Source organism: Eschscholzia californica, unplaced genomic scaffold, assembly GCF_041429995.1.
Source record: "Eschscholzia californica isolate CP2 unplaced genomic scaffold, dmEscCali1.0.p SCAF_3, whole genome shotgun sequence".
Taxonomy (NCBI): Eukaryota; Viridiplantae; Streptophyta; class Magnoliopsida; order Ranunculales; family Papaveraceae; genus Eschscholzia; species Eschscholzia californica.
This window is the reverse complement of record NW_028238420.1, coordinates 441,498-457,214: the sequence shown is the minus strand read 5'-3', so window position 1 is coordinate 457,214 and position 15,717 is coordinate 441,498. Positions and strand designations below refer to the sequence as shown.

Below are 15,717 nucleotides of genomic sequence, written 5' to 3'. Positions count from 1 at the left end.
ATTAAACACCTATCTCGGTTAGCCCGAAAGAAGGAATATTGACTTATCTTTATTCTTTAATAGTTTATCTCTCTATAAAGTTAGAGAAAGGAAACTCTGTCCGAATCAAGCCAAGACAGAGAGAAATCGACTTATCGATTAATAACCAGAGAACAACAATCTTAAGACATTTTATATAGCGATTATTTCTCTGGTTATAAGATATTAATTTGGCTTACTTTCTGTGTGTTTCAGAAAAGGAAATGGCACGAACAAGAACCACCCTACGGGTTCTTCAGTCTAACACCACATACGTGGAAAACCCAGAGATGTTCAAGGGAACTGACTTCGCTCTGAAGCAGAAGCGAGGCAAGTCGAGGAAAAGGCAAAGGCCTGTCGAATGCTACAAATGTAGAAAGCGAGGCCACCTAGCCAAAGATTGTCACTCCACATGAAGATAACCTGGTTAACAACCAGAGATGGTGGGTCGATTCTAAGACAAATCATCACGTTTGTAGTGACAAAAGCCTATTCTCTTCCTATACAGAGGTAGCCGAAGGAGAAACCTTATTCAAGGTAAACGGCTCGACCACCCAAGTCAAAGGAAGGGGAAAGATCGTGTTAAAATTCACTTCCGAAATAGAGGTGACTTTGACCGATGTACTCCATGCTCCAGACAATCAAAAGAACTTGATTTCTGGTTCTCTTTTAAGTGAGAACGGGTTCAGACTAATCTTTCTGTCAGATATCGTTATCATATTTAAGAAAATGATGTATATTGGAAAGGGCCACTTATGTGGGGGGTTATTTCAATTAAATGTTACCCATGTAATGCCGAAGGCACCTATTATTAATAAAATTAATAATTATGCGTATATTATTGAGTCCTCCAATATTTGTCACGAAAGATTAGGACATGTGAATAATAAGTCATTAAAGACATTAATGAGCTTGGAGTTAAATTCCGAAACTCGAAATTTACTCAAGACGTACATGTCAAACATGTGTATAGTCAAAAATGACTAAAACGTTGTTCAAAGTCTTTAGACTTAATTCACAATGAACCCTATAACCTAAGAACGGTTCAAACATAAGGTGGAAAAGGCAGTTCATTACCTTTATTGATGACTCCACTTGGTTCTGTTACTTACTAACACGTAAGGATAAAGCAATCGAAAAGATCGAGCTTTATAAAATCAAAGTAGAAACTCAACTTTGTAAAAAGATTGAGGCTTTGAGAAACGACTGAGATGGAGAGTATGAATCTCCCTTCGCCGAGATATACGCCAAGAATGGCATAGTTCATCAAACGGCGACTCTTTTGGTATAATGGAAGCACAGAACATTAGAAGGGATAAAACTCGATCAGATGATCAATCTAATCTCGATGAATTTTGTGAAGTATTTCACTAAAATTCTACTACTAGCCAAGAACAGAAATAAGGTTCAACCCATGGTGACCACAAATGTTGACTTAGTTGATGACTCTTAAAATATCTTCTCGATAACAGAGACATCGAAAAACTAAGCGACACCTTGACCACCAAGTATCGACATAAATACTGGGTGTGAAACCGTATATCGAGAATACATAGAGCGATCAATGATGAATACATGATCCTAAAGATTCAATTCGATGACAAATCGAAGATGACAACCGCATAAGTTAGCGGAAAAGTATGTCAAGACAAATGTCAAAACCTAAACGGTTAGACAAGGTCGATGATAGAATGTTCTCGTTATACAAATAGCTACGAGACGATAAACTGTTCGAAAGAAATCATCGGTCTGAGATAATGAAAAATTCCGTGAAACACTCTCGAATACAAAGTTGACGAAGAATGCAAAATTCTGAAATTAAACTTGTCTTCGAGAAAGTAAGTTATTTCGTATAACATATTCAGGCGGTAAATAATTCTCTAGAAGGTCCTTAGGCCTGTCTAAGAATTACAAGGAATCCTCAGATATGTTAAATGGAAGGACCTTGGCTGAAAGATCTCAAGATCAGGAGTTATTATAAATAAATCCTTAAAGTCTTTGTAAGGAGGTCCCTAGTTTTGTATCATTACAGAATAGTCCTTATAAATCCTCATGGCAACCTAATCTTCTTGGATAGACAAGAGAATTAAGGTTGATAAGACGTAAAGTTGAATATTACATCATTCGGTCTAGACGTGACTCGAATAGTAAATTCAAGGGTCTTGGTAAGATTTTCAATTCAAGAGTATGAACGAAATCTAGAGACGATAAAGGACAAAATAATGAATGATAACTTTGATGATCATAGTCTATCAAACGAGTATATATGATTAAGACATATAACTTAAGAAAGAGTTAAACGAGAAACTCGCCTTGTATTATATCTCAAGGTTTTAATGATCATAAATCATCATGTTATAGAACAAAACCAAAGACACTACACTAAAGAAATTGTGTACGAAAATAGTTTTGTTAAAGAGGAGAATCCAATGGTTACCCTAGAACTGTGGGGGCAGATATTGTTACATATCTGAACAGTACCCTATATGGAATACTATAAAATTCCACCCAAATTGACGAATAAGAGAAAATACTCTTGAAATGTGGGGGGAACCAAAAGGAACCAAAATGCCAATTATAAATGGCATAAAAGTCTCTATATTCTCCTAACGATACAACATCATATGGACGTGAAAAGAGGGAAATTATAGAGTACCTCGGAAACCAGATTTAACCAATAAGAATGTTGGTCAATAAGGTTTAATTGAGTTAAGAACTATAGTTATATTCACTAAGTTGTGACAAGAGTCGGAAATCAAGTGTGTGAATATAAGTGATGACGTAAATGTCCAAATTCACTCAACAAATCTGGGAAAAACACAAATGGAAAGAACTTCTCTTCCTAATCCTAAACTAAGTAACGAGATTCAACCGTGAATCATCTGTTCAAAAGAACAGACAATACTAGTTAGGAATAAGAAAGTGTTTAAGAAGATATGATTCGATGTTTTTCCAGATTGAATCATTACTCATGATTGATAATCTAAAGTGCAAGGTTAGACAGAGAATGGTAGAATAACCACTCAAAAACCACGATAAGCATAAATACTTGAATTTGAACAAATTCAAGAAAGAGTTATCATAGTAACAAATAGTTCTTAGGTATCTAAGCAGACTCGTAATAATTGGTTGTACATATCATAAAAGAAAACGAAGATATGTGGACAACACTCGAATCTCAGATATAAAACAGTGGATATAACAAACCACTAAGGGCTACGATATCACAAAATCCTCAGAGGCAGACGTGCATAGCTGGATCAATAATGTAATCCTAAAGGCCTTGATGGATACATTGTTTTGGAGAAAGCAAAGGAAGTAGGTGAACTTCCTGGAGGATATTTGTTTGTGATTGAAGCCAGTGCACGCAATAAACCTAAGTAGTTGTTGCGTAGGCACTAATACGGTAAGTCTAGAGAATTCAAAATAAATAGACTAGCACCGTAAAGCAATTGCTCTCAAGGAATGCATAAATTAATTATGCTCAATCCTACGTTACCTGGCGGATCCGTAAAGAACAAGGGTGAACAAGAGAGTTGAAATTGCATCATCAAGGGGAATGTGGCAAAAACACCTAAAGTAAATGAGTAAAGGCATGGTGAAACCCTACCTAGATGACTGGAGATCCCACGATCTAGGTTCAAAGGGCAACTGAAGCTATATCCTGACTCGACAGTAACACTGTAAGAGATTTCTATCTCTTACCCATTCCTAGGATGATAACAGTGTTGCCTGCATTGAGAGGCTAAGCATTAAGCTTTTAATGAATCCGAAAACTTAGAACTTGATTCTAACGTGAGGTATAGCAGGATACCTTATTACGGATAACCTATATGTGTGTGAATTGATGCCGGTTCCGTGGGAAGGTCGTCTAGGCCGACTTCTCTAAAGCACACATGAATTCGGGAATGTTCAGGGCGGAAATGAACACAACCGAGAACCTAAGTCGGTAAGGGATTAGCTGCGTGATAGCTATTCAGGTTTACAATTTCCAGGACTCAGTTCAAGACGATAAGTTCACTGCCGTCCTTGTAGACCTTGTAGTTATTCACTAGGAAAGGTTCAAAGTCGAAAGACTACCTTCTTCCGATGCAGCGAAGTTCCGCATATGAGCTCTTTTAGTGTCAGTATGTCAGTATAGTATGTTTGTATATAGTAAACCTCGAATTTTCATTCATGTGGGGGATTGTTGGAATCGGAGCCAATTTTGGCTCGACCCGACTCGTCAAATTCAGAAACCGAACGCGCCATTGCGTTCGTCTCGTCGAGCTCTTAAATTTAGAGCAAAGAATTACTCGAATCCGATTCCGGATGAATGAGAAATTCGAGTTTGAAGTTTGGGTGAAAAAACGGTTAAGTCAGGGTCTGAAACGTCAAACGGGACAAGTTAGATCAGGGGTCGTTTGAGCGAATACCACGCGCATCCAAATCTGTGGGCACATTTCGGTATTGATCTGACGGTGGGCGTTCCACCCGAGATTTTCACCCAGATCCGACGTCCCAGATTATAACCGACTTCAACAATCAGTTATACTTCCTGTTTGGTCCCTAATTCCGAACAGATATGTCTTTTAACCCAACAGACACTATGCATCCATTCAACTCCTATATAAACCAACCAAATCCACTCCAATTTTCAATCAATTCATTCTCTTCTCTTCTTCTCTTCCCTTCTAACAATTAGAGGTTTTGGTTAGCCTAGAATATCTAATTAAAGAAGTATTTTCTAGAGGTTCTGGATAGACTAGAATATCTAGAAAAGGAAGAAAGAAGTTCTTCATAGGTCGTCTAGAACATCAATTCAATTCATTCCCTTCTTCTCTTCCCTTCTAACAATTAGAGGTTCTGGTTAGCCTAGAATATCTAATTAAAGAAGTATTTTCTAGAGGTTCTGGATAGACTAGAATATCTGGAAAAGGAAGAAAGAAGTCTCGAGTGAAATCTGAATTTCCAAAGCATCTAGAAGATCATCCGCATCAGTCAAAGAGCTCATAATACTGACAAAGGTTCGCCCGCTTTCAGAATATAGAAGTACCATCTTAAAATTCTGAAAGGTTAGTCGTTGTATCCCGAAGGCATTCACCCTAACGTTTGGTACTGTTACGGGGGTGTAAAATGTCTTAAGGAAAGAGAATTTATTCTTGCCTCGACTACATTAAACACCTATCTCGGTTAGCCCGAAAGAAGGAATATTGACTTATCTTTATTCTTTAATAGTTTATCTCTCTATAAAGTTAGAGAAAGGAAACTCGGTCCGAATCAAGCCAAGACAGAGAGAAATCGACTTATCGATTAATAACCAGAGAACAACAGTAGTGATGTGAAGGATTCCCTATGGATTGTTAGTAAGCAATTATTTGTTCGCATGTTTAGATTTGGTTCCTTGTTCTTTATAGATCATCTGTTTTCTTATTTGTGTTGGTGTTATTGTTTTTGCGCTCAGACTTTCCATTTGATGCCCCCACAAGCAGATAGCTTCAATGTGTTCAATGATATGAATTATGCATGAGATACAAGAATTAGCAAGAATATGTTTGATTGCTGAAGAAATATACTTGTGAATTTGACTGTACGAGGACAACATTAACATTGTTTTCTTCCCACTTTTATTACCCGTTTACAAACTTATCAGAAGATCATTAATTTTCCATTGTTACTCTGCAACCATTGTCTGCTTCAAGTCGATAAAAATGCCACGAACCGTGTATCAGCCTCCCAATATATTCTTTAATAGTATATCTTTTTTTCCATGGGCCGATTTTAACTTAAGAAAATGACTTTTATTTTTGGGAAATTGACTACGATCTACGATAGTCATTCCAATGACATTGATACATCAAAGATGTGATAAACACGATAACAACTTGATTCAAACTCTTACAAGAACCGGTAATGTGATTAGCACGACAACAACTTGATTCAAACTCTTAGAAGAACTGATCTAAAGTCCAACTAAACTATGGCCTAAAGTCCAACAGGGATGAAGCAACTTCCAAATTGTCATCCATCACCGACGACCATTAGTAACATGCTAAGTTCCTCGAAACTGTACAACATCCCTACATTGTTTTTGCACTCATCTCTAAAGCCACAAAGTACTTTCACTGATGCAAACCACCATGGATGAAGCAACTTCCAAATTTTTTAGAGAAATAATAAAAGATAAAATAAAAAACCGAGTTTTAGACAATAATTTTAGTGATTATCTTGATTCAAAAAGGTAATTTCTCGACAAAATCATACTATTCACTCATTAAAAAGCCTTCAATTTTACCAGATCATTTACAGAATTTTCCATGGAACAAGCTTTGGAAAAAAACTTAAATGGACCAAAATATACAAGTGTTTATATGGAAATTACTGCATAATGGAGTGGCTACTTTGACAAACATAAATAGACGAATGCAACATAACGATCCGGACGGTAAACTGTGCAATATCCAGGAAGTAGAAAATATATCGCATTTATTTGGTTCTTGCCCTAGATTCATAAGTCTTATTGGTATTACTAATGATCCAGATTTATTACAGTTAGGGTTAGACCCTATACAAAATTTACAAGATATGTTAAATAAATGAGAAGCAGCTAATGGAGTTTGGTACAAGTTCACTTATTTGTTACGGATATGGTGGAAAAATCGCAATGCATTGCATTTCATGAAGGGGAATAACCTAGTGTATCTCATACACCTAATTGTCTATTAGTGTTGGTAGCGGAATCTCAAACATCATATGTTTAACACTAATCCAGGATCTATACATGAACATACCAATGAACTAGATTGGAAAGAAGATTACCTCTTAATCGCTTTCCCACGAACTAAATTCCGATCAGTATTCGGAAGATAAGAGCTCCAAGTGTAGCTCCTCTACTTGAGACACCGAATAATGACTTGAACTCCCTCCTTTCAGTCAGCTAGGACCTTCTTGAAGGTTGAGATGAAGAACTCCTTCTTCTTGACTAGATACTTGAGAAAACTCCTTTTCTCTCTCTCTCTCTGAGATGTATATTCTGAAACTCTTTCAGTTAACCCTCTCAGTTGTTGAGAATTCAATCTCTCTCTTTAGGTTGTATAATTAGGTATATATAGAATTCCCTAGAAGAGGTATTAGACTCAAACTAGGATTCCATAAACCTAATTATTAGGCAACACCCAAAATACCCTCCATTGGGTCACTTAAGTGTGGCCGGCCAACATAGCCCTTTATGGGCTTCCTTGGCCGGCCCACTTAGGGCCTAGCCGGCCATCACATGGCCGGCCCTATTGCCTTGGCCGGCCATCACATGGCCGGCTTCCCTAAAGCCATTCCGGGCCTCCCTTTTGGGCCCGGACATGTTTATCCCTTTCGGACTTCTCCGAATCTTTCTGGACTTATCAATAACGGATCCAATCCACTTATTTGCCATTATCCATCTAGTCAATTCTCTCCGTTCAAATCATTATTCTGTTGTGTAACCCTTGTAGGATCCGGTCTATGTTAGCCGCGAATCAACTCTTGATTCGACGATCGTAGTTGGCTTCTAGCTAAGCATTACGACCCCTAATTGGACCGGACTAATGATCTTCCAAATAAGGTCATTAAGATCCTAATAGCCAAATTGCACGCATTGCATCCTTGGTCGAAGGACACTCCTTCGGAAGGATACCATTCCTTCAGACTTCAGGCACCATATCCTTCAGTCTCCCACTTGTACTTAGAACAAGTGCAATGCTCGATTCCCATGTTTTTTCGTATCTCATCTGATATGTCATATTTATCAGACTCTCTTGATCCCGAGAACAACTTCCAATCCAAACGATTAACTCTTAATCCGTTTGAGCACGGCCATGCATTTTTCAGTTGTTTCTCATCAAGTGGCCCGGAGATACTTTATCCTGATTTTACTCAGGAAAACATAATCCATTCTTGTACTCCCACTCAATTTCATGTCTATCCTGTCTCCCCCAGTATGCCGCTTTTATAACCACTTTTTACGGATGGCGTTTGACGGTACCAAAGTTCGACATTCCTTCCATAAACTGAGTGAGTACTCATGTTTTGAGGAATCTCTCCAATTTGCTTGAATGAGAGTTATGACATCTTATAACTTCAACTCTTGAAGTACTCTCATTCGGCGGGTTTCCAGTGTATCATCAACTCTTGATATACACCCATGAAGTTGACCTTTGAATACTCCTATTCCCATAGCCCAAGAAACAGCGCTATCTTGTCAATCACTCATGCTAGTCTTCATAAGTCATTATTGTCCAACTAATGACCTGGACTAGGGATAGTAGGATGATGTGCTTCCATGTTCACTTAGTAGGGTTTCTTTCATTAGATCACGTATCTAATAAACCTACCTGGAACACTCCATCCTTTTGGACTGTCGTCTAAATTCTAAACCACAATTTAGATGACGAAATAAACCCAGTTTATTTCGGATAACAAGAGTTTGTAAATTTGAGCACCCGCGTGAACTCCTTCACGTTCTCAATTTTACAAGTCTTTTTAGGATTCTCCTCCTGGATCCTAATTCCTTAGACCCGAGCATCTCATGATCGTTCTAAGGTGACAGTTTAGTTTCCTTTTCACTTCGCTTTGTAATTATCTTGCTTTCGAACTCTTCGTAAGCTGTTACGATATTATCAGTTTTCTCCCACTGAAATTAGTACTTCCCAAGTTCTAATTTTACTTTCTTATCTAGTAGAGTTAAGTAACGACTCCCAGCATGAAAAACTCTTTCCCATCTGTTAGCCCTTCCTAAAAGATTCCTATCTTTATTTTCGGAAGATTACTTTTATGACTTTCTTCAATCTTCTGACTTGGATGGGCGACGACATCTTTTCGTACTCCAAGTACCTTTTTAGATGTGCGGGTAAACAACAATCATCTCATGATCGTTCTTATGTTTCCTAACATAAGTGTCTCTCCTGTGTTTATCACGGGAGTTGGCTAGAATTTCTCTCCAAGAGAATTTCTTATTCAGACCTCTCCAAAACTCCTTTTGAACGAGTCTTTATCATCTAAAGTCTATCTCCATAGACTTTTGATGCCCATGGTTAATTCACCCTCGTCTTCTTGTCCTTTCTTGTATGTCTCCCACATACAGGACCCCTGAAACAACTCTTGTTTCACTCCCACTTACCTTCTTGTCTCACAAGATTCAACCATTCTTACTCTTATCTCTTTGGATTTCCGATCCAATTTCAGAGTGGTTTCTGCTATAGTTCTTTTGAATCTTCCCAAGACTCATTGGGGTTTTTGAGCAACCTTCTTAACTCCTTAAGAAGTTTCTAGGCGATCGTCTCTTGAACCATTCAAGTCGACATCCCTTGTCACGTAAGACGAGTAACTCTTACTCTCTTTCGTTTTAAGCTGAGTAACTCTTACTCTCTTTTGTTTTAAGGCAAGTAACTCCTTACTTCCTCTTGTTGCTCTTTATCGAATCCCATTCGATTTTTCCTCCCACTTGTCTTCTTTAGAAGGACCCTCCTTTTAATGAAGACACCATCGAGAGCAACAATCTCATTGTGTTCCGATGTTTGGCAGGAAAACCCCGTTCTTCCTTTTGAAGAACTTATGTCTAAAACTCTTTAGACATTGGAATAATTGATAATTTTAGAACTCCTTCTAAAATGATATCCATACCCGGATGGACTCAATTATTCACTATAGCTTTTAGGTTTTTAGTGGTTTGGCAGATACGTATTAGACTTTGTGTTTTTGGAAGACCGATGACTATCGAACTCATGATCTCATCATATTCTTTAGTCATCCAGATCCACTTCTCGATTTTGGATTTGTTTCTAAAACTCCTCCACAATCAAGTTCTACGTCCATTCTAATCACACTAATCGCAGACTTTCATGTCCAACATTGTTTTCTACGATTAACTGAACTCTTGTACTCTTACAAGATTTAGAATGACTAAGTCGGATCGTTCGTTAAAATTTGCTTAAAAGTTAGATAGGCTCCTTTTAAGAACATCATAAAATATCTCATATTTTATTCACTCCCATAATCTCATTACAGAGTCAATGTTCTAAAAAAGAAAAAGAAATACTAAAACTACTTTAAAGTATTGCCTATCGAGTCTATGATCCTTCTTGAGCTTTTCCAGCAACTCTTGCCTTCTTCAGCTTTCGACAGGTTCATCTCCTCTTCAATAAATACTCAGCTTCCTCTCGCTCCTGTCATTCACAATGATAAGAGTCTTTTTAGGTATCGCATACCTTGAGGAATGTGTATTTAATTGAATAACTTTTAACAATTTTTACCTTGACCGGAACTCCCAGCTCCGCTCTTTCTGTCTTCCAGGAATTTTGGACAGTTTCTTTTCCAATGCCCCGTGCCATCGCAATAGAAACACTTGGAATCAGAATGGGTACTCTTGTTCATGGCAACTTCTTTACCTTTCACTCTACCCGTTTTCTTCCTTTTGAATTTCTGCTTCCCGTCCTTCTTAAATCCCTTTTCTTTATGAACCATTAGAACTTCTTTCTTAGGTTCAGCTATTACAATGTTCTCTTCGGCTGTTTGGAGCATAGCGTGTAGTTCTTCTAGAGATTTGTCCCAGCCATTCATATTATAATGCATTCTAAATTGATTAAACCCACTATGAAGTGAATGCAAAATAATATCAGTGGCAAAATCTCGACCATTATCGACTCCCAGTCGATTCAGTTTTTCAAAAAGACTAATCATTTTGAAAACATGTGGCCCTACAGGCTTTCCTTTTTCAAGACGCATATCCAATATCGTCCTTGAAATCTCATACCTCTCCATTCTTGACTTCTTTTGGAACAAATTCCTCAGTTGTCGAATCATGGTGTAGGCATCCATCTCTATGAACTTATCCTGAAGATTAGGTTCCATGGTTGCCAACATGAGGCATGTTATGGGTTCGGACCTCTTCCGAATGTTCCTTTCTTGCTCCCTTTCTTGTTCAGTCGAATCTTCATTGAGAACAGGAATAGGTGTGTCTAACACGTTTGCCTTATGTTCGGATCTTAGGACAAGTCCTAAGTTCCTTTCCCATACCATAAAGTTGTCACCATTCAACTTTTCTTTTTCCAGAAGCCAGCGAATGCTGCTTGAGTCTTTTGTTGTCATAATTAAACTACATGTAAGAAATGCGAAAGTGATTAAACTTGTTATCCTGGCAATTTTTCTTAATTTGCCTATATTATTCTACTTTTGTTGTCCCCTTAGAATAATATAATTCCAAGATCCCATTCCTGTGAAGCTAAGCGTACTTTGGCACTGCCCTTAACTTCACCCTCCTGGGTGAGTAACTCCTTACTGATCATATCTCATATGACTCTTGGTTAACGATTTAAACATTAAATCGTCCTTTAGCCTCGAAATCCAAAACCCTTTTGCTGACTCGTTTGAGAATAACCATTTAGACATGTAGACCTCTTCATAGATCTACCCGTATTGTCCCGAGGTAAAAGATGGCACCCTGCTTTGGCATGACCCACCATCGATGAACAAGGGCTCAACAGGTGTCTTAATCTGGGTAGGCTTTACTCAAAATTCTTTTGGGACTTATTACGTAATTTATCAAGTTGCGTTACTGTGAACTCTTGCATAACCATTCATGATTTATTACGTAAAAGTTTATGTGGGTTTGCGTAATGATTTGTTAAATCTTAGTATTACCCCTTAAAAGATCCCATCTTTTAAGTTTATTTCTTGTTCGCCTATGGTTCGATTGGATTCTTATCCAAGAACCTCTATTGACTACTCCCACTTGAACCATGATTTCATCATTCAGTTCGTCAATAGATTCTAAGACCCTATACTCTAAGTATTATTCGGGCACAACTCCTTGCGCTTAGAACAAGAAACGATAATCCTATCTAAAGGTATACTATTCTACGCAATCACATACATCCATACATACAAAAATATGACAATCATAATAAATAAAGTATGTATCCTAGATTCGTTTTCTAGGTTTTGCTATCGCATAGCTATTCGTGGGAATTTGTGACATCTCTATGTCTAATGTTTCTAAAGTTTCGTATTCTCAATACTCAAACTAAAACATTACGTTTCTTCCTTAATTATTTCCAAAATCAAAATAAGGAAAAACTCCGTTCGGGTACTCCTCTAACCCGGGTCTAAGTCGGAAAAATTATGCTCGGAACCGGGAGAAAAGTCTGAAAAACTCCCTTTCAGATCATGGCCCAAAAGGCCTTTGATTCTCACTCAAAAAGATCTGAGTCAACCCTGGTCAAAGCCCCTTGACTGGTCTTTGGTCAACTCTTGACTTAGCCCGGTCAAGGTCCGGTCCTAGAGACAGCACCTTCCTGCCGTGCTATGTCTCTCGGGCAGACGCGTCCTAGCCCAGCTAGACGCTTCTGTCCTAGGACAGACCATAGACATCTCGGGTGAGATGTCTAGGATGCGTCCTGGTCGCGTCCCAGACGCGTCCAGGCCATCCGGTCGCTGCATATGCCTCTCGGATGCTTAATCCGAGAGCTGTTGGAACTCCCAGACGCGTCCCCGACGTGTCTGGTCTCGGGACAGCACACGTGCCATCTCGGATTTTGGTCCGAGATGCACCCGTGCCCCACAGTCGCGTCCTAGACGCTTCTGTGCACAGACGGCCAGGCCATCCCATCTGGGATGCCTTCTGGACGCGTCCAGACGCGTCCCAGACGCTTCTGGATGCTCCGGTCGCATCCGAGTTGCGTCTGGAAGCTTCCAGTCGCATCCGAGATGCTCCTGGTTGCTCCAGACGCATCCTCGATGCATCCGGACGCCCGTCCAGTGTCTCGGTCCTAGACCGAGACTCTAAATAGGTTCCTCGAGCGCGTCCCAGACGCGTCAAGGATATCCGAGACGCTCCTGTCTCGGAATCCTATTCCGTCTCGGACTGGGATGTCCCAGACGCGTCCCACGCGCTGGGACGTCCGAGACCCGAGAGTCTCGGACTCCTAGTCCGTGTTGGACTGGGATTCCCAGATGCGTCCTAGACGCTCTGGGATATCCGAGACCCGAGAGTCTCGGACTCCTAGTCCAGCTCGGACTAGGATTCCCGGTCCTTCACGGACTGGGATTTCCAGTCCGTGTCCCTGTCTGTCTCGGACTGTCTGTCCGAGACGTGCTGGTCCGGCCCGGACGCGTCCTAGACGCGTCCTGGCCGGTCCGGCCAGTAGGGTTTCCATGTTTTTTGGAAAATCCTGCCGTTCTAACTTCTTTTTCTTTTCTTTCTTTCTGTTCCAGCTGCTGTTAGGTACTGTTTTTGATCAATTCATCAACCAATCTTCATGGTTTTGATGATTTTTATCAAAATTCTAAAACCCTAACACTTGTTTATGAAAACTCTTTTCATAAAACTTTGTTTATAGTGTTTCTAGGTCATGAATCTCATCCAAAACCCTAATTTGATCTCATCAAACTCATGTTTAAATCTCTATTCAAACATTAAAACACTAATATCTAGTTGTTCAAGTATGAATCTAATTCATCTAGTCAAAGATAGTTCATGCAAACGGCTCGTGATGCCACTGAAGGGGAATAACCTAGTGTATCTCATACACCTAATTGTCTATTAGTGTTGGTAGCGGAATCTCAAACATCATATGTTTAACACTAATCCAGGATCTATACATGAACATACCAATGAACTAGATTGGAAAGAAGATTACCTCTTAATCGCTTTCCCACGAACTAAATTCCGATCAGTATTCGGAAGATAAGAGCTCCAAGTGTAGCTCCTCTACTTGAGACACCGAATAATGACTTGAACTCCCTCCTTTCAGTCAGCTAGGACCTTCTTGAAGGTTGAGATGAAGAACTCCTTCTTCTTGACTAGATACTTGAGAAAACTCCTTTTCTCTCTCTCTCTCTGAGATGTATATTCTGAAACTCTTTCAGTTAACCCTCTCAGTTGTTGAGAATTCAATCTCTCTCTTTAGGTTGTATAATTAGGTATATATAGAATTCCCTAGAAGAGGTATTAGACTCAAACTAGGATTCCATAAACCTAATTATTAGGCAACACCCAAAATACCCTCCATTGGGTCACTTAAGTGTGGCCGGCCAACATAGCCCTTTATGGGCTTCCTTGGCCGGCCCACTTAGGGCCTAGCCGGCCATCACATGGCCGGCCCTATTGCCTTGGCCGGCCATCACATGGCCGGCTTCCCTAAAGCCATTCCGGGCCTCCCTTTTGGGCCCGGACATGTTTATCCCTTTCGGACTTCTCCGAATCTTTCTGGACTTATCAATAACGGATCCAATCCACTTATTTGCCATTATCCATCTAGTCAATTCTCTCCGTTCAAATCATTATTCTGTTGTGTAACCCTTGTAGGATCCGGTCTATGTTAGCCGCGAATCAACTCTTGATTCGACGATCGTAGTTGGCTTCTAGCTAAGCATTACGACCCCTAATTGGACCGGACTAATGATCTTCCAAATAAGGTCATTAAGATCCTAATAGCCAAATTGCACGCATTGCATCCTTGGTCGAAGGACACTCCTTCGGAAGGATACCATTCCTTCAGACTTCAGGCACCATATCCTTCATTTCAGACAACAAAGTTTCGAGTTGGAGAGACTATGGATGCTGACGAAATTGGAACTTACACGTAACCCTAACTTAATCCTCTCAGCTCTTGTTGTTGTTGATTCACAGGTACAGACTTGGGAACCTCCTTCTCATGGATGCCTAAAAGTGAACGTTGATGGTGCGTTTAGATATGAGGGAGCTTCAGCGGCGGCTGTAATATGAGACTCGAATTGGCCCTGGGATCAAGTAAAGAGTTATATTATGTTGTTAACTTATTTTCTTTACTTGTTGTAATAGACTTTTCTGTGATTAATGGAATCGACCGTTAAAAAAATAAAAACGAACTTCACATTTTGGACTGGAAACTCAATTTTGGATTTGGACTGGGCTGAACCTTAATTACCCTTCCATTTTTGGGTCTTCTGAATCATTTTCGTTATATATAAACCATGAGAATTGAAGTGGATCATAAACCAAACACTCAAAACCTATTGAAAGTGAAGATGTCGCCGTCTGTGCCGGAAAAGAAGAACAGACTTGTGCCGGAAAAGAAGAACAGACTTGTGCCGGAAAAGAAGAACAGACTGCAAAGACGAGCAGAAAAAAGGAAAGAAGTACGTAAAGAATTACGGAAACAACGAGTAAGAATCAGCTAACCAAAAGAATGATTCATATATTTTTGTTTGTAACAACGATTAACCCTAATTCTTGTATCTTCTGTTGTTATCTATTCTTGAGATAGACTTAGGAGGAGTGGAATGATCTAATTAGGGTTTTTATTTTCTAGAAAAAGAAGGGTATGATGATCAGGAAGAAGACTTCAGACCCTGTATCTAACGAGGAAACAAGTATCAACCTGGCATCACAACAGGTTTCTGCTGCTCAAGATGAGCCTTCTATCCACGGAATGGTACCTAGGGTCAACAATGCATCAATGGAAAAGAAACCAGTAAGAATTCCTACTAATTTTTTTTATTGTCTTAGAATTCTCTTGTGGTGATGCTAATAAGACTTGTATGCCATCTATATAGAACCCTATTATGTCGCCCTCTGTGCCGAAAAAGAACAGACTGCAAAGACGAGCAGAAAGAAGGAAAGAATTACGGAAAGAATTGCAAGTAAGAATCAGCTAACCAAAATAATGATTCATATATTTTTGTTTATAACAACGATTAACCCTAATTCTT

The 15,717-nt window shown here is 39.4% G+C and overlaps 1 protein-coding gene across 2 annotated transcripts in view; it reads left to right on the top strand.

The window, feature by feature from the left end:
- Positions 1 to 15,717, top strand: part of LOC147547414 (uncharacterized) — a 74,101-nt gene that overhangs the window by 56,660 nt on the left and 1,724 nt on the right. The window contains exons 1-3 of one of the 2 annotated variants that reach the window (XM_086665546.1): positions 14,982 to 15,171; positions 15,318 to 15,479; positions 15,562 to 15,648. In XM_086665546.1, coding sequence (XP_086521672.1) covers positions 15,034 to 15,171; positions 15,318 to 15,479; positions 15,562 to 15,648 — 387 coding nt within the window. In that variant the 5' untranslated portion in view covers positions 14,982 to 15,033. Of the gene's footprint in view, positions 1 to 14,981; positions 15,172 to 15,317; positions 15,480 to 15,561; positions 15,649 to 15,717 lie in introns of those variants that run through there. The other variant, XM_086665545.1, reaches the window with a different exon arrangement.